Source organism: Diorhabda carinulata, chromosome 6 (genome assembly GCF_026250575.1).
Source record: "Diorhabda carinulata isolate Delta chromosome 6, icDioCari1.1, whole genome shotgun sequence".
NCBI lineage: Eukaryota > Metazoa > Arthropoda > Insecta > Coleoptera > Chrysomelidae > Diorhabda > Diorhabda carinulata.
The window spans coordinates 22,616,001-22,639,300 of NC_079465.1; the positions used below are offsets into that span (position 1 = coordinate 22,616,001).

The window sequence follows — 23,300 nt, forward strand, 5'->3', positions numbered from 1 at the left end:
CTCGTAGTAAATATATTAGTCTTAGATAACAAGAAGTCACAATGATACCACGTTTTAAAAACCTAGTGGCGCCATCTATCCGAATTGTTTGTTGCGCGCTGACCGATGCTTCATAATAAGTAACGATACCGCATTTTAAAAACCTAGTGGTGCTATCTATCCGCACAGGTCTGAATTATTTTAATTAGCTATTTTTTATCATTCCATTTAATATTAAAACTGCAAATTATATACATATTTACAATCAGTTTTTAAAATCCTTTATCTTCATCTTCATCCTTCAACTCGATATGCTTGGTAGTAAAAAAATTTTTTTACCTCACAACATGGCGTCCAAAATCCGCCATTTTGTTTTTTTTTCAAATGTCTCCTATCTAAGAACACTTGGGCTAATGAAACAAATCTAACGATACCTCAAATGTGAAAATCCGTTAAGCAGTTCTGGAGATACAAGGTAATAAAGAATATTACATACATACATACAAGATACGCATTAAAAACATAACCCTTCCTGGCAGTCGGGTAAAAATATTTCAACCTTTTGACTGGCGTATTCCCAAATTCCTGCAGTTTGTAAAGAATATTCTTCAACTTCATCAGCTCGGTTGAATTTATCACAAATATTTAACACTTCCATAGCAGCTAGGAACAACCAACAAGCTACGGCACCCGGAGGAGAAGTTATCTCCAGTACCAACAACTCCCTGGAGCAAGTATGCAAGAAAGGTAAACAACGAGACGCCATCTAAAAAAAAAAGATTAAAATCATTTGAATAAAAACTACTATAAGAAAATTAAAAATCTAATTAATGTCTCACCCTATATACCTTTCAGGATTTTAAGATGACTATTTAACAGATATTTACAGCCAAATTTTGTATCTATTCAAAAATCATTTTTCTACAAACCCTCAACTCCCTCATTAACTCCTTCCCTTAAGGTTAAAAAGATAAAGCACTATTTGAGTTCAAAAAAAAAAGAAAACTTTCATTTGAATGAGTCAAAAGAGAAAAATTAGTGTATCTTGAGTTTCCAAAAGGTATAAATGACCCAAAGACACTATTAAGGGGCTTGAGAAGCAAAAAAGAAAACATTGTAACAATTTGAAGAAGAATGGAATAAAATCGAAGCATTGGGAGAAAGGGAAAGTAAACATGGAATACATATTAGAGACATGAAGTAAGACCAAAAAAATTAAAAGATATTACTTCTTAAGATAATAATAATTTGTTTTTCGCAAAAACATACATAAAGTACAATGAGACATAATAATCTGCATTGGTAATCAGCTGAAAGTGGTGAGTTGAAAGAAAACAAAATGTTAACTGCCAAAGCAATTTTCAGAATTTCCTTTAATCATTTTATATTATTAAAAATTGTAATTTAATAACAAAATTATCATCAAAAGGTGCAAAAAAGGTTTTTTTTATTAAAATTATTTCTTACTTGAATTATTTAACAAAAATCTCCAGTAAAATATAAAAATTTGAAAAAAATTAAATAATTTACCTCCCAAACTTTATTGGTGAGTAGCAGCATGTGAGCTTGTTTAGCAAATAGATAAGCTCTTAATTCTAAAACTGAGGGATCTTTAGGTAAAGCGGAATGCCCTAATTTCAAACCGTGCCATCGTTGTAGCGGTTTCTGGAAATCATTTAACCAATTTGTGCAGTCGTTAGTAACCCCATTTACCACGAATTGGGAAAATAGAGCATCCAATTCATCATATTGTACTAAAGCTTCGTCATATAAACCCAACATTTCCAATACTTGAGCAAGTTCCTCCTGAAAATTAGTTTTTTTAGCTTAACTATATTATATCATGGATTGTATTAACCTGAAGTGAAAAATATTGCATAAAGTTCCAGCCTGATTCATTTCTTTTTTCTCTTTGTTGTCGTACATATTCTTCTAATCTGTATACTGCTTTAGCATAAGCTGTTAATAATAAATGCCTTATACGGTTCACTAAACCCCTCCATGAATCTGCCGATCGGGATTCAATTTTACCAGGATTTATCACAGATATACAACGATCGCCTGTAATTGATGTTTAATTGAAAATCCCATTACCTGATATAATAAACTTACCTTGTTTAGGTGCAAAATCGGCCCTGATCTTATCCAGGACTGTTGTCCTTGGTAGCAATTTATTTGTTCGTTTCCCATCGAAATTTTCAACAACAACAATCAGCCAATCAGATATTTCTTTAGCAGTAAGTTCCTTTAACCAATTTTCTATATCTTCTTTAATGGTAGTCTTGTATGCTTCCAAATCCTAAAAGTAGTTCATTTGTAGTTTGAAAATATTTGAAATATTTTCATATTTCTTACTGAACAATCTGTCCAATAAATATGAAATAATGGTTGTCTTATCAAATCCCAACCACTTCCTTTGCTTAACGCGATTGGACTATAAGGTATAAAGACTGCACCGATGTGAACAGATCGAATCGGCCTACCGAATGTCCTTCTCCATTCATAAGTTTCTTGAGGAAGAGCCTCTGTTAGATTGTCCTCGATAGTTGAGAAAACTTCTATTTCTCCTGCACCTAAATCGAAGTTAATTTAAACGTAATTTGAGTTAATTATTTCAATATAACGCACATGTTATAATGGGTCTACGGTCAATTAATGACCCTTCATCCTTTAATTCAGTTCCATTCATCATCAAAATACTTTCTATCCAGGCGGTACAAAATAAATCATTTTTACATTATATCCCGGCAATATTTCAATATACCACCATAATATGACTGGATATCATTCTGTCACTAATGGAAACGTAATTTTAAGTTATGTTACTACATTAAACTCCCATTTATATTGGACTTCCAAAGTGACTACTTATTGACAACTTAGTTGACAAGCGAATTGACGTGTATAATTCTTCTAAATTTATATCTTGAACTTAGTAGATATAAGTCAACAGGTAAGATTTTCTACATTTGGGTCTTAAAACAAGTAGTTATAAAGTTGTATGTCCACATAAATCTTCTAATTTTAATAATATAAATTATTTGTAAACGAATAATACATATAAGTGTGTTATTTTATGGTTTCAGTTCAATAATTATGTATTATCACGATCTTATATAAGACAGTGGCCATTAGATTACATCAAAAAGAAGACTGAACATAACCTCAAATTATTAATAACAAAAATACGTTTCCTCACATGTATAATTTTTTGAAAAATCAATAAAACATGGATAAAGTAAATTGGCGACCAATTACATTTGATAATAAATTATTTTCTGAAAACTTCAGTGATTTGATTGGAATCGAAGAATGTACTGATTATGATTTGAAAGAGTTTTCACAACAACACGTAAGTAACATAATTTTTAATTGATTATGGATTAATTTCCATCGTAAATGTTGATTATCAGATTAAAAAGAAAACTTCCTCGCATAAGAGGAAAAGAAGACTTAGTAATAATGAAAAAAATAAAAGAACGTGCAGCGAAGATCCTAATTTCATTCCATCTCAATCGGGAACAACAACGAATATAAAAGACACTGACGATGTTTGTGATGAGAATCCAGAAATTGATATCACCGCTTGGAATTCCTACAATATCCCTGAACTTATTTTGAGAGCTATTGCAGAATTAGGATATCACAAACCTACTCACATTCAATCTCTAACTTTACCACCAGGAATTTTAGGTAATTGATTATTATAATGTTTCATATATTTCATTAAATATATTTTTAAATATTTTCAGGTAGAAGAGATATTTTAGGAGCTGCTGAAACCGGTAGTGGTAAAACTTTAGCTTTTGGACTACCCATATTAACGGGTATATTAAAAATCAAAGAAAAACGTGTTGAGTCTAATAATTCTCATGAAAACGGATCGAATTCGGATGAATCAGATTTTGAGAGCGAATTAAATGGTTTGTATAACAAATATTTAAATAAACATGTGATTTTCTTTTAAATTTCTAGATACGGGATGTGTTAAACTAATCAATGATGTTAATATCAAAGAAACAACTGTGCTAAAACCTTTGTACGCACTTATCTTAACTCCGACTAGAGAATTAGCTTTTCAGGTTCGAAATCACCTAGTTGCAGTTGCTAAATATACAGGTAAGCATGGAATCTATCAAAATTGATATTATTGTTTCTAATTGTTAGCTGATACTTAAAGTACCATCGTTCAAACAATATTTATCAAATTTTGAGTTTATTTGCACTAAAAAAAGGAATATTTACCAAAGAGAAAGGAAAGGAGAATATTTTGAGCCATAAAAAAATTAAACAGATTGTAATAATATTATCTTGTTGAATAAAAGGAAATTTTGTTAAAATCTTTGTTTATTGTTGATAAATCCTCATGATTTTATATCTGTTTTAATTGAAAATTGTTTTTAAGGAGTTAAAAATATTTAATTTTGAATTATTTAGAATCTTTATCTGTTTAAAAATGAATTTTCAATTAAAAAAGACATAAAATCACGACAATTTATTAACAAAGGTTTAAAAAGAAAGAAATTGAAGAAAATTTGTTTACTAGACCATAAATTTATTATTTGATGGAATGGTTATAGGAATAAACATAGCAGTGGTTGTTGGTGGACTGGCAGAAGTAAAACAAGAGAGAATTTTATCCAAAGGTCCTGAAATAGTAGTTGCTACACCTGGTCGATTATGGGAATTGATCAAACAAGGAAATCTACATCTTTCACAAGTTGATAACATAAGGTATTTAAGAAATTGTGAGATATTTCAATATTTTATATTTACAGTGTTTCTAACTACAAAATTTGCTTTTCTAATCAAATTTTTGTAAAAACCTTTTTTTGATTTAGTAAAAAGTGGAATTTTGAAAAATACTGGAGCATTCAATTAATTTTGTAGATTTTTGGCTATTGACGAAACCGATAGGATGTTGGAAAAGGATCATTTTCAAGAGTTGCAGGAACTTTTGGAAAGAATCAATTTAGATGAAAATAAACGTAAAAAACGACAAACTTTTGTATTTTCTGCAACGCTTACTTTAATACATGAACTACCGAAATATTTAAAAAATAAAAATAAATTGAAAAAATCGAATGTTGCCGAAATGACGCCGGTTTTGAAATTACAAAAAATAGTGGATCTATTGGGAATGTCTAATCCTAAAGTAGTAGATATATCAGAAGGAAAAGGTGAGCAATTTTATATTTAAATACAATTTAATAATTTATATTTTTCAGGTACTTCTGAAACTCTAACTGAAAGTAAAATCACTTGTAGCATTAATGAAAAAGATTATTATCTATTTTATTTTCTTACTAAGCATCCTGGTAGGACGTTGATTTTTTGTAATTCTATCGGTTGTGTTAGACGTTTGGCAGGTTTACTTAACCTCTTGAACTTTCAGCCGTTACCTTTACATGCATCCATGCAACAACGACAGAGATTAAAAAATCTTGAACGGTAATTGTTCAATTTAATTGATTCATATTTCAAAATATTGTTTAAAACATTTCAGAATTCACAACTTGATTTAATCTAATAAAAATTCAGCTTTTTAATTTTAAAATGAAAATCTATTTTAAAATATGGGAAGTCCGGTCCTGTCGTTTTTTTACATTGCCGAGCTAACTTCTCAACTGACGTTTTGTAGGCTTCTTCTCTATTGGCCTTTTGTCTAACGATATATAGTCAGGATCTGTGTTGGCTTGTTACCAGCTTGATTGAAGACTGTACTATGAGGTACGTCTGAAGACCTGCTTCATGCCCTTGTAAACAAACGACATGACCGGGCTGGCTCGGGTGCACCTACCACAAAATGTCTTACTGGCCCGAACTAATCGATCGAGTTTATTGTAGATTTCGAGATAAAGAAAACAGCATATTAGTGGCAACAGATGTCGCCGCTAGAGGATTAGATATACCAAAAATCGATCACGTTTTACATTACCAAACTCCTCGTACCAGCGAAAGTTACGTACATAGATCAGGTAGAACTGCAAGAGCTTCTCGTGAAGGTATTACAATTCTCCTAATAGAACCCAACGAACTTCCCAATTATATAAAATTATGCAGAACCTTAGGAAAAAGTGAGTAAATTCAATTCAATTCAACAGGCGTTGCTGGATTTTGAAATTCGTATGGGAATTGAGGAAATGTAAAAACAATGAGGTTATGTTGTTATTTTTATTTTACTTAGGTGAGGATTTGCCGACATTTCCAGTACAAGAAAATTTTTTAAACGCAGTTAAGAAGAGGGTAGATCTTGCAAGAGAACTGGATATAATGCAGTTACAGGTTAAAAAAGCGAATTCCGAGAATGGTTGGTTACTAAAAGCAGCTGAAGATATGGATATCGTCGTCGACGACGTGTATCCTTTTTTTAACACAAAATTAAGAGGGTTATTGATAAAATACAAAAACAAACTCGAAAGGAACATTCTTTCGGTTGTTCCCATCTAATTTTGGCACACAAATTTTTTTGCTGGATGTTATGGTCTAGAAAAAGTGGCTTGTCAATTACAGAATGTTAGATTTGTAACTACAATATTCAATCAAAATTCGGTTCTTAAATTTCAAAATAAAAATCTGTATTAATATATTGTCGCTCGAAACGTCCAAGTGTCCTGTGAAATGATATTTTTAAACAGTTTTGTTTAAAAATATAATCAAATGGGATTACTGGACTGGCTTATATGCATCCACGAAAATGTTTTAAAAAAAAATAGTATCTAGCCGTGTTTTTCTACATTCTTTGAAAAATTAAAGACGTTTGACAACTTTCATAACTTGCCAAATGCAATCAAAATTCGGTTTAGTTATAGAAACAGCAATCTAATTTGCGTTAATACGTTTTTGTGAAAAGCTTTTATTGACATTTCTTGGCAGTATGGTTCAGTAATGTAAACAACCAGCAGGACCGGAGTGGTTCTGATATTACACGATAATAATGAGACTCGATTTTTCAAAAAAAATTGATGGCAGGTTAAAAATTGTTGATTATTTCAAGTTTGTGACTTAATTAGATCTAATCGCAATTCGGTTCTCATATTTCCAAATAAAAATATATTTTATTTTATTGTATTGTCGTGTGGAAACAAGTAGGTTTGTCGATTATGTAAACAGCAGAACCGGTCTGTTTCGAAAGCTACACGACAATATTTATATTATTTATTATATATAATAAAAAATATTTTGACTCATTTTTTAATACATTTATTGATAGGTTAAAATTATTATATGAAATATATATATGAATATTCCAGGATTTCAAACTTGATTATATCCAATCAACATTCTTAAAGTTAGGAATAGAAATATATTATATATTAATGTACTGTCGTTAGAGCTAGTCTGGCACTGCTGTTTGTTTACATCGCCGAACGTACCTGTCATGTGTCATGTTCTAGTGAGGTTAATTAGGTGATGTAAACAAACAGCAGGATCGGACGGGTAATGACGTTTTTCACACGACAATATCTAGAAAAAATTATTTCATATCACATTTGTATACATATTACAGATTATTAATGATTTTAGTATTTAAACTCAACTATTTGAAAAAATTTACATTTAATAACTAATTTATTTACTATAAATATGGAATAATTCGTTTATTTAACGGTTCATATGTTAATATATGTAGTAAAAACGAGATTCTATGAATAATTTATCTGTGTAAATCAATATTTTATAGTTAACATAAAATTTCTAATTACAGGTTTTGCCAAATTTAACTATCTATGTTTATTAAAATAATTTTCATTTATCTTTCATCAATAGTAGTTTTTCTTGGTATATGTTACAAATTTGTTTTTTATAATCCAACGAAGCTCCTCATGAAAAATAATACTTCCAATAAAACACGCCCACGCCACGTAATGATTAATATCTGGTTTTACCCACACTCGTTTGACCAGTCGGTTTCAAAGTGTTATTGTCCGGTTGATATACAGGGTGTTGACAAATTTTTGTAACAATGACATTCAAAACATTTTTCTAATGCGAAAGATTTTTTTCTTTATTTCGTTTTATGCAATTGATTTTAATCTTTCAATAACAAACATTTTAGTTCGAATCTTTATAATGATATTTTGATTATTTTTCATATATTTTCTTAACTATTCTGTATAGAGCGAGGAAATACGATTATGAGAATGTTAGAAAATCCAAAAAAGTTTTAGAATTGAAAAAGAAACAGCTGGCATCGTTGCTGAGCGCGCCTATATTTCCTAAAGGTGTTTATGAAAAATATCCGTTATTTTCTCAAAGTTTGTCGACTATAAATGGTGGGAATTCCAATGAATCTGCGGTTGAATTGGTTAAAAATACGCTAAAAGACAATACGAAGGAAAAACCCAGACGTAAACGTTTATATAAAAGAAAAAAGAATAACGTAGAAAGACCGCAAGCTATTAGTTATATGTTTAACAAAAAAAATATGGAACCGATTAAAAATAAGAAGAAACGATAGATTTTTAATAAAATTTTAATCAATATGCAATTAGTTTTATTTATATCACCATATTTGAAACTATATAAAAATAATTACCGATGTACACATTTTTCTCGATCCGACTCTGTATTATAGAGTATTGTTTAGTAGTGATGTACGTGTTGAATAAGCAGTTATTTGTCACTGTTATCTTAGAGTAAGAGTGAATACGATGGATTATTTAAAGATTTGATAAAAAAAAATGCGAAGGATAAAATCAGGAACGAATATTGATATAAAAGAAAAAAGAATAACATGAAACAATCTAAAGTTACGTTGAACAAGAAAAATTTCAGTAAAATGTTATTTAATATAATTTTAAAAATTATAAATGTGCTCTAATTTTTCTCGATCCGTCTCTGTGTAGTATAATACTTTTCACTAGAGATGCGCTTACTAAATAAACAGTTATTCCTTCACTGTTACTTAATTTACAGTCACTTAATCAATGACAGATTGAAAAAAAAATTTATTCCGAAATATTCACCAAGGCAATGCTGGAGATCTGATATACGGGGAAAGTTGAAAATGTTTCTTAATAATACCATTAGCCGGTAACAGTTTATTAGATTATATCTCAGCATCACTACATCCTTAATAATTTACGGCCTTGAGAATTGCGATCAATGTGTAGTTGGGAAGCAAACAAAAGAAGGTTGACTGGTTAATAGACTTCCGAGTAATTTTATTTCCGGTATAAATATTGTTAAATCCACAAACTTACGATGTAGGACAACTTTTAATAAGTATAATTTATTTTATATAAACCGCAAAAAATTATCTGCCGGCCGGGCCGGTAGTTAAACGTTGCGTACATTTGAGTAAATTGATATTTACCCTGTTGCCGGTTTTAATACACAAAGTGTCTTATTAATTAATCCGATATTTAATAATAATAAAAAAGTATATAAGACCTTTATATCGATTCAATAAGAATCATTACATGAAATATGTTAAAAATTAATATAAATCTAAAATAGAAATACAAGGTTAAACGTAATTACTTAATTCTTGATTACAGCTATCGGTAGTTAAAGTAAAATAAGTGACGATATGACAACAGCGCTGATACAGTCATGAAAATCATTCGGATATTATGAAATGCTAGACTCTCGTACCATTAGTGACTACGGCGTTGTGGTGTACGGATCGTGAGGTTATCTGTGGATTTGTACCTCGAAATTGAAAAAAAAGTACGAATCGATCCAATAATCGTGACAAATTTATTTTTAATTGTCATTATAAATCGACAAACCTTCAATTACTAATAATTTATTTTCGAGGACGATATTATATAAGGGTGAGTGTTTTTTTTACATTTCTAAGGGAGACTTTAATACACATTATACATTGATTACCTTTTGTGAAAGGTCACATTTTTATAAGAATAAATATTTTCGAGCACTGAAGACGTATCATCGTATCGTACTAAAACGTCTGATAGTGTAAAAGAGTTGGGGTAGAATTTTTTCATTTGGTATGATAGAAAAAATAATTAACAGAAAAAAATAATAAGGTTAGTTTTGAATCAAGTATTGACGACGTAATATACGAGGTTTAAAATAATTATGTTCTAGAATCTACCCGTTTAAAACCGTCTCCAAAATAGATACAGTAACCTATTTACTAATTATCTATTTTTATTATGGGAACAGAGGAAGTATTAAAAAAACCCAGGGAATATTTTTCCTTTTTGTTTTTTAATAGTGTTCAAATTTACCAAATAGTCAACAGTCCACGAAATTTTTTAACAACCCGGTATATATCTAAAAAGATGTCGATATTTATGTGATATTAGTTTATTGTAAATGTAAACACTGTATATTTCTTTATACATAGATTATTCCTCGTTCTTACTATATGCAGTTTTATCAAATTATATGTAGGGTATTGCAAAATAAATGACCTTTTTTATAACAAAATTTTGAAAAAAACACTGTATTTAAATAAATGTGGAATTTTGAGCTGAATTCCAATGCGGTCGTATCAAATTGATTGCGGTCGGAACGTTCAAAAACTAGTTTCCCAATTTTTTTTAACACGTTCACTGAATGGATCCTCTTCGTGAGGTATATCCAGTAATTTCTGGCGCAGCGCAACAGGATTACCGTCATTCTGTATGGTCAAAGATTATTCTCCAAAGTCTACTAATCTAAGCGACGTAGACAAAGAAGATTCATCAAACTCAAATGATGAAACAACGCTGATTAATTTCTTTTTTAGTTTGTTATACTTTATGTTTATATGTAGTAGTTAAATTTAGCAAACAATGAACACCGTTTTACGTATCTATATATTCTAGAATAGTAAAATTATGTTGTCGTTAGATAATATGTTAATTCGTTGTCACGTTGGAATTTACTTATTCATCTAATTATTATCAGTCCTTTAACCTTGGCCGGTTTCACAGTTATTCATGATTAATTTTCTCAATAAAATAAATTAATGAATGGGAATTTAACAATATATATTTTTGAAAAAAAAAACATATTTATGAGCTAGTCTTAGCGTCGAGGTTAGTGAAGAGGTAGATCAAAAAATTAAACTATGTCGCGCGAGCGGAATCTCTAGAAACGGCGTAGCTTCGTCGGGATCTCGGCGTTTGAGATCTGATTGTTTCGATGTCCCGAGACAGAATGAATTTACCCTTGATTCCAAACGTCTCGTATGGCATTTTGAGAAGGTAGAAGGATACAATATATTGGCTTTTCCTAAAAAGTGTATCAGGTATATCGGAGAGGATTACTTTGATTTCCTGGGTCATGTATCTGTTAGTTAGGGGTCGAAGGATTATCGTTTTATTGAGGAAATGTCTACCTATATTAAGTTGTTTTAAATGCAAGAACACATGGCGTGGTCGTCACATTTCTCAAAATATCTAACGACAGAAAAAAGATATCGAAATGTGGTTTTCGCTATATCAATGTTAAATCGATCCAATAATTTTTCCGAATTATTTAACGTAGACTCAACTTCATAAATGTCCCTACAAAAAAAAAACAACAGCAATCTAATTTGCTTTAATACGTTTTTGTGAGAATCTTCCAAACCAGTCCGACCCTGTAGTTTATATACATTGTCAAGTGACATTTATTGACAGTATAGCTCGGTTATGTAAACAAACCTCATGGCCGGACTAGCTCGAATGTATCCATGACAAATTTTAGAAAAAATAATGTGTAGTAATATATTGATAATTTTTTTGACAAATCGAATGGACGATTTCAAGTACACGACTTGTCTAAGTTTTCCGAATTATTAGACAAGGCTTAAAAATTATTGTTCCATCTTAGTTGAATAATTATTATAAAATTAGAGATAAAATAAAGTGATTACGTGACATTGCAAAAAAAATCAGATAACGCGTAATCTTATTTGAAAATATTAACAATGTACCGTGAATAATTGATAATAATCAACAAATTCTGGGTATTTAGACTTGTCAATATCACCCCAAGATGAATAATATGTATTGAAAATGATCGATATTTGTGCAGAAGATCCTCCTCTGGATTTATACTAAATCGGTATAATGAAAAAATAACAAAGGATTCTGCCGCTTTCAACGACGTAAAATTACTTATTTCGCCCTGAATTTCCAATATTTCCTTTGGATTAAAATTTTTCCGTCATGGATCTGAATAAATAGTAATCTGGCGGTGCAAAGTCTGGATTTAAAGCTGGTAGTGGTAGGAATTTAATACCAACGAGTTCTTTAAAGTTATTCCGCTTAAATTTTGCATCAAATTATATATCTTGGTATTGACAGCTCGAGATTATTTTGAAGAACAGAATTTCCTTCAGAATCTCTATTTGCGAGGGGTTCTGGTAATTGTCTACCCACTGATTTTCCAAGTTCAGGTTGTTTAGATAAAACCAAGTAACAATCAACTTTCGGCAGCTTTTCAAATAACCCTCGTATAATTTTTGTCGTCCTGTGTGTATTACTATTTTTAATGTTAACGATACTTTTTGTTTTTTATGTAATTCAATTCAAATTTTAACTGCAAATTCTAGTTTTTAAATACAATGGTTTATTAATTATTAATTTCTATTGCGAAACTGTTTTATATATTGTTTCCACAATTTCTTTAACTATCTTTTCATAGTATAAACCCTGATATTTGGTGAGATTTTTCCAATTAAATTATTCACGTAAATCGCAAAATGGTAATAACTACCCCTATAAATTTGCTACGGTTATACTGATTTCTTGACAGTTGTAAATTGCATTGCAATCGTAATATTTTTAGAATAAATCCAAATTATGTTGTCAAATCAAATTATCTTTTACATAAATGAATAAAACAGAAAGACCTTCCCCGTTTGGTTATTTTTTGAAAGAAATATGGAGATATGGTAAATTTTTGGGTATGGCCCTGATATAGGAAAACTTTTTCTCTGCAAAACTTGATACTACGTTACGTGCGCGTGCGTCTACCACCACGTGATAGATAAGACCTGGAAATTAAGACAGTAGACAAGTGGATCGATGAAACGGCGTAAGAAATTAATTTCGCGAGGGTTATCGTATAGGGGTGGGTTTGTCGTCGGCCATTTGGCTGATGAACCAAGAAAACTTCAAAAAACGTGCAACACCGAGGTTTATTTTTTAACGGATTAAATTTCAATTGATATTGTTTACTACATTTCGTGTTTACGGAAAGTTGTTTATTATTTTCGTCCTTAAACGTCAAAATAAGATGGATAACCAAATTGTGACCTTAAAGAAATATTCTTAACGTTCAGGAAATAAATGGAAGTCAATAATAAATATTTTTTTTATTGCCAGAATACAGTTAGTAGCCAATGAATGCGAATATCACTCGGTATTAACTCGGGACTGTACCATTGAAATTTCTAAAGGAGTCGCTGAGTTACATGTGGTAGAACTCGGTAATAAATTTTTTTTTAATTAAGTATTTTCAATACATGGAAAATTTCTATTGACAACAAATGTCCTGGAGTCGGTCCTGTCCGATCGTAGCGAAATATAAAATTCGGCGGGGCGCGTTTGATATATAAATTTTATATAAATGTTCATCATAGAAAGTTATTTTTTAAATGTTTCTCTTGAACTAATTTCTACGAAGATCTATTTATTTGTTTTATTTTTTCTTCTTCTAGAATTTTTGAGAATTTCGTTTGGATATATAAACGAGCTCGTTTAGTTTATAATAAATTGTCATAGTGAACCAAACAATTTAAATAAATTGTCATAGTGAACCAAACAATTTAAATAAATTGTATAAGTTAGTTAAGTGATAGTGATAATTTAATTTAGTGTAGTGTGAAGTGTTTGAATAAATGAAGGACGTAAATAGAAATAGTATAAATGAATAAGAAAAAAAACTTTACAGTACTGTAAACCAGTATAAATATTATTATATTGTAATTAAAAATAATATAATATATAGCACGTATATCCAATAAAAATAATAATAAACAATAAATTTTTTTATACAGGGTATTCAAGAAGTTTAACCTCATTTCTAAATTATTTATCACAAACAAAATTTATTAAAAACGAAAAATAAATTTTTCTCGTTGCATTGAATCATTTGAGGATTCTTCCGATGGAAAATATGTATTATAATAAATATCTAAAGATAACTATTGAGGTCAACGCACTTTATAACGTATTAATTAACATTTTACTAAAAATCTGTGTATTATTTTCAGATAATCCGTAAGATGAAGAGCGGTAGTACTTCAAATATTATTTACAAAGAAGTTATAATTGTTGGTACGTAAATACCTAATTTTATATCAATAACATCATATATAAGGCAAGGAATCTCAAATGCTATTCATTATCTTGTAGTAAATATTAAAACCCATAATTTTTTTTCACGAACCGCCACTGATGTAATACATTCTCATAGGCGGGTACTGTCGGAATTTCAATCGGACGTGCGCTGATTTTACAAAAAAAAGATGATAGTAAAGTTTTAAAACAACCCTCGTAAAATAATTGTAGGTAATTATATTTTTTTCAATTTTCTAGTTTCTTTTTTTTTACAATTCAGTTACCGTTGTCGTTTTTTCCCAATCTATACTTTTAACTAAGTACCCAGCGTAATGTTCGTGACGAAGAAATTTTACAGGGGTCAAATAATAAATAGATGAAAATTCCGCGAGAGTCAGTTTCTTTAGAAGACGATTATTTTGTTTATAGGAAACGGTCCGAGTGGAATAATTCTCTCATTTGTACTTTCCGGAAACGTGCCTTACATCGTATCCGATGCACATCCAGATGAAATGTTATCTGCTAGATTACGATCGGCGGTAGGACAATGTCTTCTTTATCAAGATCTGGAATTTTTATCGCAAGGATTGGAAGGTAGATCTACTAATCAAGTATCTCTATTAATGGATGCTCTTTTACATCCTAACGCCGATATGGGATGGGATCTGGCACCATTGGTAGAATTTAGAAAAACCGGAAAGGAGGTTAGTCGACGTACTTTATTTTTATACAATTAAACTGACTAAAAACGATAGATTTCATGAAAAAAAAACATAATTTTAGCGAAATATTTGTATTACTGAACTGTTTAAATGTTTTATCGCTGTTTTTCGAAATATTCCATTTGATTCTAAGGCGAAATTGCACAATACGGCGATAATATTTGAAAATTTTCAATAAACCTTTTGATAACATTTCTTAAATTTGTTTTATTACCAATGATTTGAATACGAGGCACGGTTTAAAAAAAATGCGATGAAAAAATGTTTATTGCAGCTATTAAAAAAAAATTGAAAGAAGTGTTGAAATTTGTCGAGTAAATTAAAGCACAGTAATAATTTTGACATTATTTGTTTATTTTTAATAAAATGGTTCACTATTTTTCAGTCGCACCTCGTATGACTTTTATGATTTCAAATTGTTAATTCTTCGATGATTCAATCGATTCTCGATGTGGTTTTGCTATTCATTATAATTCATTCAATTATCCATGGTTCTACTATTAATTTCAATTCATTCGATTCTTTGATAATTCATCCAGTGATTATAATTCATTCGATTCTTCGTAAATCAACTATAGATTAAATGCATTCGATTGTTTGATGTATCAGCTATTTACTATGATTCATTCGATTCTTCCATGATTAATCCAGTGATTGTAATTAATTCGATTCTACGATATTTCTGCCTTTGGTTATAATTCATTCGATTCTTTGATAGTTCTGCTATTGATTAAATTCGATTCTTCGATGATTCAGATATTTACTATAATTCATTCGATTATCCATGGTTCTGCTATTAATTTCAACGCATTCGATTCTTCTATGATTCAATTATTGCTTATAATGCATTCGATTCTTCCATGATCCATCCAGTGAAAATTATTAATTCGATTCTTCGTAAATCATCTATTCATTATAATTTATTCGATACTTCGATGATACAACTATCGATTATAATCCATTTGATTGTTTGATGATTCAGCTATTTACTATAATTAATTAGATTCTTCGATGATTTCAGTCAGTGGTTATAATTCATTCGATTTTTCGTTAGTTCTAGTATTGATTAAATTCATTCGATTTTTAAATGGATTTTTCGATGGTTTTGGTAAACTTAACGTATGATTCGATTTAATTTTTCAGATCGATCACATCGTTTTGGGTAAAGGACCCCCGGGTGGATCGTGGCACCGCATGGATCCGCAAATACTGACCATATCCCTAGGTAATTGGATGGCTTTGCCCGGTTTACCATTCGATTCGAGAGATTCTGGAGAAAAAAGGGCTTACGCGAGCAACGTCGCCAAATATTACGTCAAGTACACAGAAAAAATGAAACTCTCCAAAAACTTTCACAATTTCATCACCGTCAATTCCGTAGAACAAATCAAAAACGATTACGAACGAAACAAGAAAAATAACTGGGTTAATAAAATAAACGACGAAATAAAAGAAAACGTTGAATCGGAATACGAGGAGAATTCAATAGAAACGCACAGTTGTTGTATATCCGATGCAATTGATTGCCTAATGTTGAAAAATAGGAAAAAAACTCGATGCAAACGACCTCGAGACAGAAATTGCTACGCGGAATTGCCCAAAAAGAACGAAAAAAAACGTTCGATCAGTTTCAGCTGTGATAGGAACGGTTATAATTGTGATAATTTTTATTCTTCTTCTTTAAACGAGAAACTGCTCAGAAATTCCTTTAGTTTAGATCTATCGGTGCCTTCTTACAATCCCGCGATCTGTGATAACGAATCCAATTGGATTGTGAACGCCGTTGACGGCAACACCGACGAAAAATTAACTTACGCTTGTAAATATTTAATTTTAGCCAACGGAGGCAGCGATTTGCCGAATAGATTGGAAGTTTCGAGGATTAAGAAGGATCCTCATTGGATATTTTACGATTTGAGGAGTTTGGAAAATAATTTGGATACTTATATGGCCGACGATAGGGAAAATATCGATCCGGTTTTGGTAGTTGGTGCCGGTTTGAGCGCCGCCGACGCTATTATAGCCGCTAGAGGGAGAAACATTCCTGTCGTTCATCTTTTCAGGCAGAGATCGCCGGAATTGAGCAGACATCTTCAGGAAAATCTGTATCCCGAATACCATAAGGTTAGTTATCGAATAATAGATTTTAAAGAAAATTTTTCGTTCAACCCTCGTATAACGTTTTTTTTTTTCGTCTTCGAACGTATTATTTCTTGAATCGACTTTAGTTCATTGTTGGTTACATCATTTATAAAATGTAATGTAAACAAAATAATAATAATATTATCGTCATCGGAATTCCTTTGAATTGATTCAAAAGGTATGCGCAAACGATGTACAGAACGTCCCAAAATAAAAATTCGCGAACAATTAGAAGCTGCACCACCGCAGTTTTAGCTTCCGGTATCAAAACAACCAACCTATTCGCAAGATTTATACTAATTTCTCATATCCAAAATCAAAAAAGTCCTAAAAGGAACACATTTTGAAACGATCCAGGAGATCCAAACGACTTTAGGACAAGGAAATCACTTTAAAGTGGATCACCACTTAATAAAAACCCCTCATCCATAATTAAACACTTTCTTTAAGTAGATCTGATTTAAGTATAAACGAAAAAGTTATAACCAACGCCACCTAGCGTAAATTAATTAAAATAAACTAAATTTTCGCTGTTATTAAATTCATTTTACGTTTTTTTTTGTTCAACTAGCTCCTTTTTACGCTTAGGGAGAAAAAAATGGTTGAATAGTTTTTGATTGGATGAGGAGAATTTTTTTATAGGAGGAAGGTTCGTTGGAGTTGGCCCTGATATATGAGTTGCTCCTCTGCAGGGCTCCGCACTCATAGTCAGACATTTTTTTTAAATACCTCCGGTTTAAATAGAAACGAAAACGTTATAGTTAACGCCATCTATATATGAGGTATGGTAAAAAAATTGTCTTTCCAAAAATTCCACCAAAAAAAAATTATTATTCGATTTTGTTGCAAAGTTTCTTGTATTTTCGAGAGTTGGCTAAATAGTAAATTCGCAAAATGATTCCCTAAGCCGGCCCTGTACAGCTACTATGGAATTTTTGGAATTTTATTTAGGTATATATAGTTTACTAATTCAACCCACGAAAAATAAATACGAAAAACATTACAATAATTTAATTCTACCCTTTACAAACAATATTTTTGTTATTATTTGAAAAATAAAACATCTACTTTCTCATTCTAAACAAATATTTCTCGTTTTAATTATTTTTATAGGTTAGGAAACAGAAATGTCACTAAAACCAAATGCAAATTACAAATCGTAGATTTTGACGAAGTTATTGTCAAAAAAATTGCGGATATTCCAATGGTAATTTTTTAATACATTTCTCAACGTAAAAATACTGCCATCCTCATGTTCGAATCGGAAAAATTGTTTACAATTTACGTGTAATTGTATTTATGATCTTTCAATCTATTTTCCAAATATTCTGATGTTTGTTCTAAAACATTTTCATTTTCAAAACAATTTTCAGGTAACTTTTCCTCGGTTTCTTCAATTTACTTAACCTCGCGATTAGTTTTTGATTTTTTGCCATGTTTTTTTTAAATTAAGTTTATGTTTTTTATTTTACAGGTACACCAAATGATGTTAGACGGCGGATCCTCTTACCCTTATTACACATCTTACCCGGAATATACATTGACAGATTTTGATGCAGATTCCAGAACAGTGATTATAACCTCAAAAGACGGCGTCGAATCGAAAATAAACGTTTCGTTCGCTGTAATTTTGATCGGATCCAGACCGGATTTATCTTTCCTACCAGAACATATAAAACTTGGTATACATAAAAATATTCCGTTGGATTGCAAGACGAATCCCGCGGATATAGATCAATTGACGCACTGCGTCAGAGGTTATGAAAATTTATTTGTGATTGGTCCTTTGGCAGGTGATAGTTTTGTAAGATTTTTGTCCGGAGGAGCTCTGGCAGTTACTTCGGAATTGTATAGGAGAAAATGTTATTTTTAGGAAAATAAATTTGTAAATAATTGAAAAACGTTTTGGAAATTCTAAAGGTTGAATACACGCGGCAGTAGACGTGTTAAAAATTTATTTTATTGCGTTTTTAATGTTTGTTTTTAATTACGTTGAAAATAAGGTTGAACTTGAAGGGGTACTCATAACCAAGCATTTCTTTTATTTTTAAACCTCCCTGCAATGAGATGTAGTTCCAGTGATTTCAAGAAAATTCAACAAACGATTTCAAAAATTGTATAAATAATTTTTTTTTCGAAATATTTCTAAATGTTTTGGTTATTTTTTATATAATCTTTTATATTTATAAAATATTGTTGATTCGATTATAAAACGTACTAAATGGGAAACAATGTCAATGGCTTTCTTTGAATAAGTAAATATTTCAATTTATTCACTTTACTGTCAACATTTGCACATAAAAATGAAAAAAATTGATATTTCAAAGTTAGTACTTGTTAGTTTGAAATTACTATCATTAAATGTCGAAAATTTATTTTTAATTTAATAAAAACCTATACACACTAATTATTTTGATAAAGATCAGTTATTGCTATTGTTTTCAAGTTAATTAGCAGTATAATAATAAATTACAGTATATTTTAATAATTAATAACATTCCACTTATCCATTTTCATACAGCGGACTCTCGTTGACGTCTCATATTTACTACAACCTTATTTTCAATCTATAACATCAAAATCATGAAAGAAATTGAAGTTAAATCAAATGCCGAACAATTTAATTGCAATTAGGGAACGAGAAAGTAAAGAAAAACAAGAAGAAAACAGCAAAAAGAAAGACAAAGGAAACTTCGTAGCTAATAAACAAACTATTATTTATACCAAAAAAGAATTTCTCAATAATTCTAGAAACTTAATATACAAAGAAATAAAAATCCATTCATAGAAATTTGTCCAAAAAAAAACAATATAAACAAATCGCAGCTATGTTAAAAACAGACAACCGAACAGGACTGGTTTTACGGTCCATGTAGTGGACGAGTTCTTAACTATAAAGTGAATTTCTTTGATTATATTCATTTACTGGTTTCCAGTAAACTGTTAATTTGCTATTATTTGATATTAATACCATATGAAACTATACTTGCCTTAGAATATTAATTTTATTTATAATTAAAAGAGAATCCTCAAATTTTTTGATATATTTAAATACTCTAGTACGTATTATTTATGAATTTTTATAAGGTGTTATTTTTACTAGACACTGTTGGCACTTGTGGAAATATTCAATATAGAAGTAAATATATTTTCTATATAAAAGATTATTTTTTGTTTTATTAACCTCACTTTTTACGTATTTGTGTTATAAATATTATTTTGTTGAATAAATATCAAATGATTGATGTCAAATTACTATTTTAACAGTAGAATGACTATAAGACAACTGGCAACATTGGAACTACCACGTGACTATGTTGTTGGTTCTTTGACATTTTTAGAATGTTTTGTTTGATTAGCTGAATTACGTTTACGAAAAAATAGATTTAACCAGCATAGCATAGGGTGCACCATAAAATTGATCTTTAACTTGATGAAAAAAGTAAATAGAAAAATCAAAGTGCAACTTCATTCCAAGCACTAATATTTAAAGGAAAAGTTAGCTTTTTTGTTAAACGAAAATTTTATGATGGTTTTTCAAAAAAAATTACATGGGTAACGTAAAAAATTACCAAAATGAAAAGAGCTTTTAATTACAAAATAACAAGTTTCGAGATAGGAAAAAATTGACAAAAATAACATGAAAATATTCGAAATCTTGTGACAAATGAAGTATAACAAGAAAATGTCATTAACAAAAAAAATGTTTCAATCTATGCCCTATGTATCTCTGTAGGCGCTATATGCTGTGGATTAAATCTTTAACCTGATGCCAGAAGATAAAGATTAGAAAAATCAATGTTTATCAATAATTTTCATTTTTATACACCAACACATTATAATAATGAAGTTTTTTTCACTAAAACGTTTACTGAAATATCTCTTCCACCTCTATTCAATATACTTATTACAAAAGTAAAAAAGAAATAAAGTGATTCTATATAAATAAAAAGTGAACATACCTCATATATGCGGATATTGTTTTGTATTGGAATACTGTAAAAATACAATTCGAACTATAAAACACCATTTTGGATGAGTGTCAAACGTCAATATTGAACATTTGAATAACGATATAACGAATTAAAAAATTAAAATTTTGTTAATGACAGTTCAAAATACGATTTATTAAATTAGCACAAACTTATCAATAATTTTTAAAACGATTATTATACTGTGAAAACTTTGAAACTAAAACCCTCACAATATTTGAAACGAATACTAAAGCGACCTCTACAGAAAACTATATGAGACTACGGATTGATTTAAGAGGGGGAAAACAGTAAAATTTCCACATTTTCCCTGTAATTTATTTTTCTTTGGATCTGTTTTTAAGTATTTAGTTAAAAATAAGATTAGAAAATTTGAAATCTTTCTTCCAGAAAAAAAATCATTTTTATTGTAAATACCTGTTATAGGTTATGACACAAAAACGTACAAACTTCAAAAACTAACTTTTCAGTTGTAATTTTCACCTTAAACTATGACTTGTAATCAAAAGTGTACCATTTTTTAGGTTAAATTTGCTATTTCATGTATAAAAATGAATTTAACGCGTTTTAAATATATATAAAAGTACATAATATACTTTTTTAATTAATTCCACTAGTTATTTAGATAAATTTATTTCTTGAAATTATATACTTTATATTTTTAAATGTTAAATTACTAAAAGGGTATATTACTACACATTCAAGTAGAAATGCTACATTTTCAACAAAAAGAATCGACGCTCAACCAAAAAATTCTATTCCACACGTTTTCAATATATCACAAAGGTAAAAACAAGAAATAAAATATACTGTATAAAAAACTGAACATACCTATTATTTCTGTGGATTTTTTCGTAGTTGGAAACTGCTTTATATAAAAAATATTCAATCACACTACAACACACAAATATTAATTAATATAACGAAAATATTATTAATAACACTTCACAATTACATTTATTATATTAGCACAAACTTAATAATAATTATTAAAACGATTATTACGCTGCGAAAACTTTCAAACTAAAACAGTCACTCTCACAAGATTTAAAACGAATACTAAACCGACCTCTACCGAAAACTAGATGAGTCTACTGATTGATTTAAGAGGGGGGAGAACAGTAAATTTTCAAATTTTCCCAGTAAATTATTTTTTTAGGTCTCTTTTCTCAAGTATCTATTAAAAAATATGATTTGAACTAACTTGGGTATCTGTGGTAATTTTCTTGTGGTTCAAACTGTTTTATAAAAGAAAATGTTCAAGCCCGCTTTAAGACGCCATTTTGGATGAATAGAGATTAAACATTTGAATAACGATATTTAGTAATAAATATACCCCGTAATAGTTAAAATAATGAAAATATTGTGAATAACACTCCAAAATTAGCAATAACTTGACGATTATTAAGTTTTAAAAACTCTTTTTCAACCAATATTGTCACCCTCACAAGATTTGAAATGAATACTAAAGCGACCTCTACCGTATACTAGTTAAAGCTACAAATTGATTTTACGAGGGGTATTAAATAAGTTAATAGATGTTTTTAGGTTAGGGTTCTCAAGTATCTAGAAGAAAAATACGATTTTTCTGATTACGTTAAGCATTAATTTCACCAGCTCCATGTAAATTTTTTTTATCGTTCTAAAATCATTTTTGTTTGTCAATTTTGTGAGGAAACTCTAAAAAATAACTTTATTTCAATGTGTGATTCAATCATTTGAAAAGGTATCCAAAATGTTGATTCAACATAAAAAAATTACCATTGTTCCCCCAATTTCATTTATATCAGTGAACATTTTTAGATCTCCCACCGTAAATTAATTTTAATGATTAAACGTTAACTTTCATCTTACCCTCGTAAACGTTAACTTTCATCTTACCCTCGTAAACGTTCTAGTGCAGCTGAATTACCTCTTATTTATTGATTTATCTTTAAAGAATACATTCAAGGGGTGAATTAACTCTTTTAATACTTTTGATAGATCATTTGTCTCCAAAAAATACTTTTAAAGGGTAATAAACCTCTTAATAATCCTTCTAATACGTAATTTGACTCCAAAAAATACTTTTAAGGGATAGTTTACCTCCTGATACTACTTGTATTTAATTTATGTGTAAAAAATACTTTTAAGGGGTAATACACCTTTCTATAATACTTTTAATATGTCATTTGTCTCCAAAGAGGTAATAAACCTCTTAATAAGCCTTTTAGTACGTAAATTGACACGAAAAA

General features: G+C 29.7%; 3 protein-coding genes across 5 annotated transcripts in view; 2 read left to right on the forward strand and 1 right to left on the reverse strand.

Annotated features, from left to right (window-relative positions):
- Positions 1 to 22,093, reverse strand: part of LOC130894842 (trafficking protein particle complex subunit 10) — a 34,611-nt gene extending 12,518 nt beyond the window's left edge. Inside the window, exons 1-9 of one of the 3 annotated variants that reach the window (XM_057801851.1) lie at positions 22,022 to 22,079; positions 21,898 to 21,960; positions 21,037 to 21,070; positions 2,608 to 2,774; positions 2,335 to 2,552; positions 2,092 to 2,278; positions 1,838 to 2,040; positions 1,510 to 1,785; positions 539 to 745 (exon numbers count right to left, since the gene is read on the reverse strand). In XM_057801851.1, the coding sequence (XP_057657834.1) occupies positions 539 to 745; positions 1,510 to 1,785; positions 1,838 to 2,040; positions 2,092 to 2,278; positions 2,335 to 2,552; positions 2,608 to 2,671 (1,155 nt within the window). In that variant the 5' untranslated portion in view covers positions 2,672 to 2,774; positions 21,037 to 21,070; positions 21,898 to 21,960; positions 22,022 to 22,079. Of the gene's footprint in view, positions 1 to 538; positions 746 to 1,509; positions 1,786 to 1,837; positions 2,041 to 2,091; positions 2,279 to 2,334; positions 2,553 to 2,607; positions 2,775 to 21,036; positions 21,071 to 21,897; positions 21,961 to 22,021 lie in introns of all 3 variants that reach the window. The other 2 variants (XM_057801852.1, XM_057801853.1) reach the window with 2 other exon arrangements.
- On the forward strand, positions 3,110 to 8,465 carry LOC130894844 (ATP-dependent RNA helicase DDX24). Its single transcript, XM_057801854.1, has 10 exons — positions 3,110 to 3,331; positions 3,393 to 3,672; positions 3,732 to 3,902; positions 3,955 to 4,098; positions 4,560 to 4,713; positions 4,870 to 5,159; positions 5,208 to 5,430; positions 5,827 to 6,056; positions 6,167 to 6,338; positions 8,101 to 8,465. Exons 1-10 carry the CDS (start codon positions 3,209 to 3,211, stop codon positions 8,438 to 8,440), a joined length of 2,127 nt encoding a protein of 708 aa, XP_057657837.1. The 5' UTR covers positions 3,110 to 3,208; the 3' UTR covers positions 8,441 to 8,465.
- LOC130894845 (uncharacterized) lies at positions 9,483 to 20,241 on the forward strand. The gene is made up of 5 exons (XM_057801855.1): positions 9,483 to 9,761; positions 14,144 to 14,207; positions 14,640 to 14,914; positions 16,076 to 17,056; positions 18,549 to 20,241. The coding sequence occupies exons 2-5, from the start codon at positions 14,156 to 14,158 to the stop codon at positions 18,945 to 18,947; spliced, it is 1,707 nt and encodes a 568-aa protein (XP_057657838.1). The 5' UTR covers positions 9,483 to 9,761; positions 14,144 to 14,155; the 3' UTR covers positions 18,948 to 20,241.
- Positions 22,094 to 23,300: the final 1,207 nt, after the last annotated feature.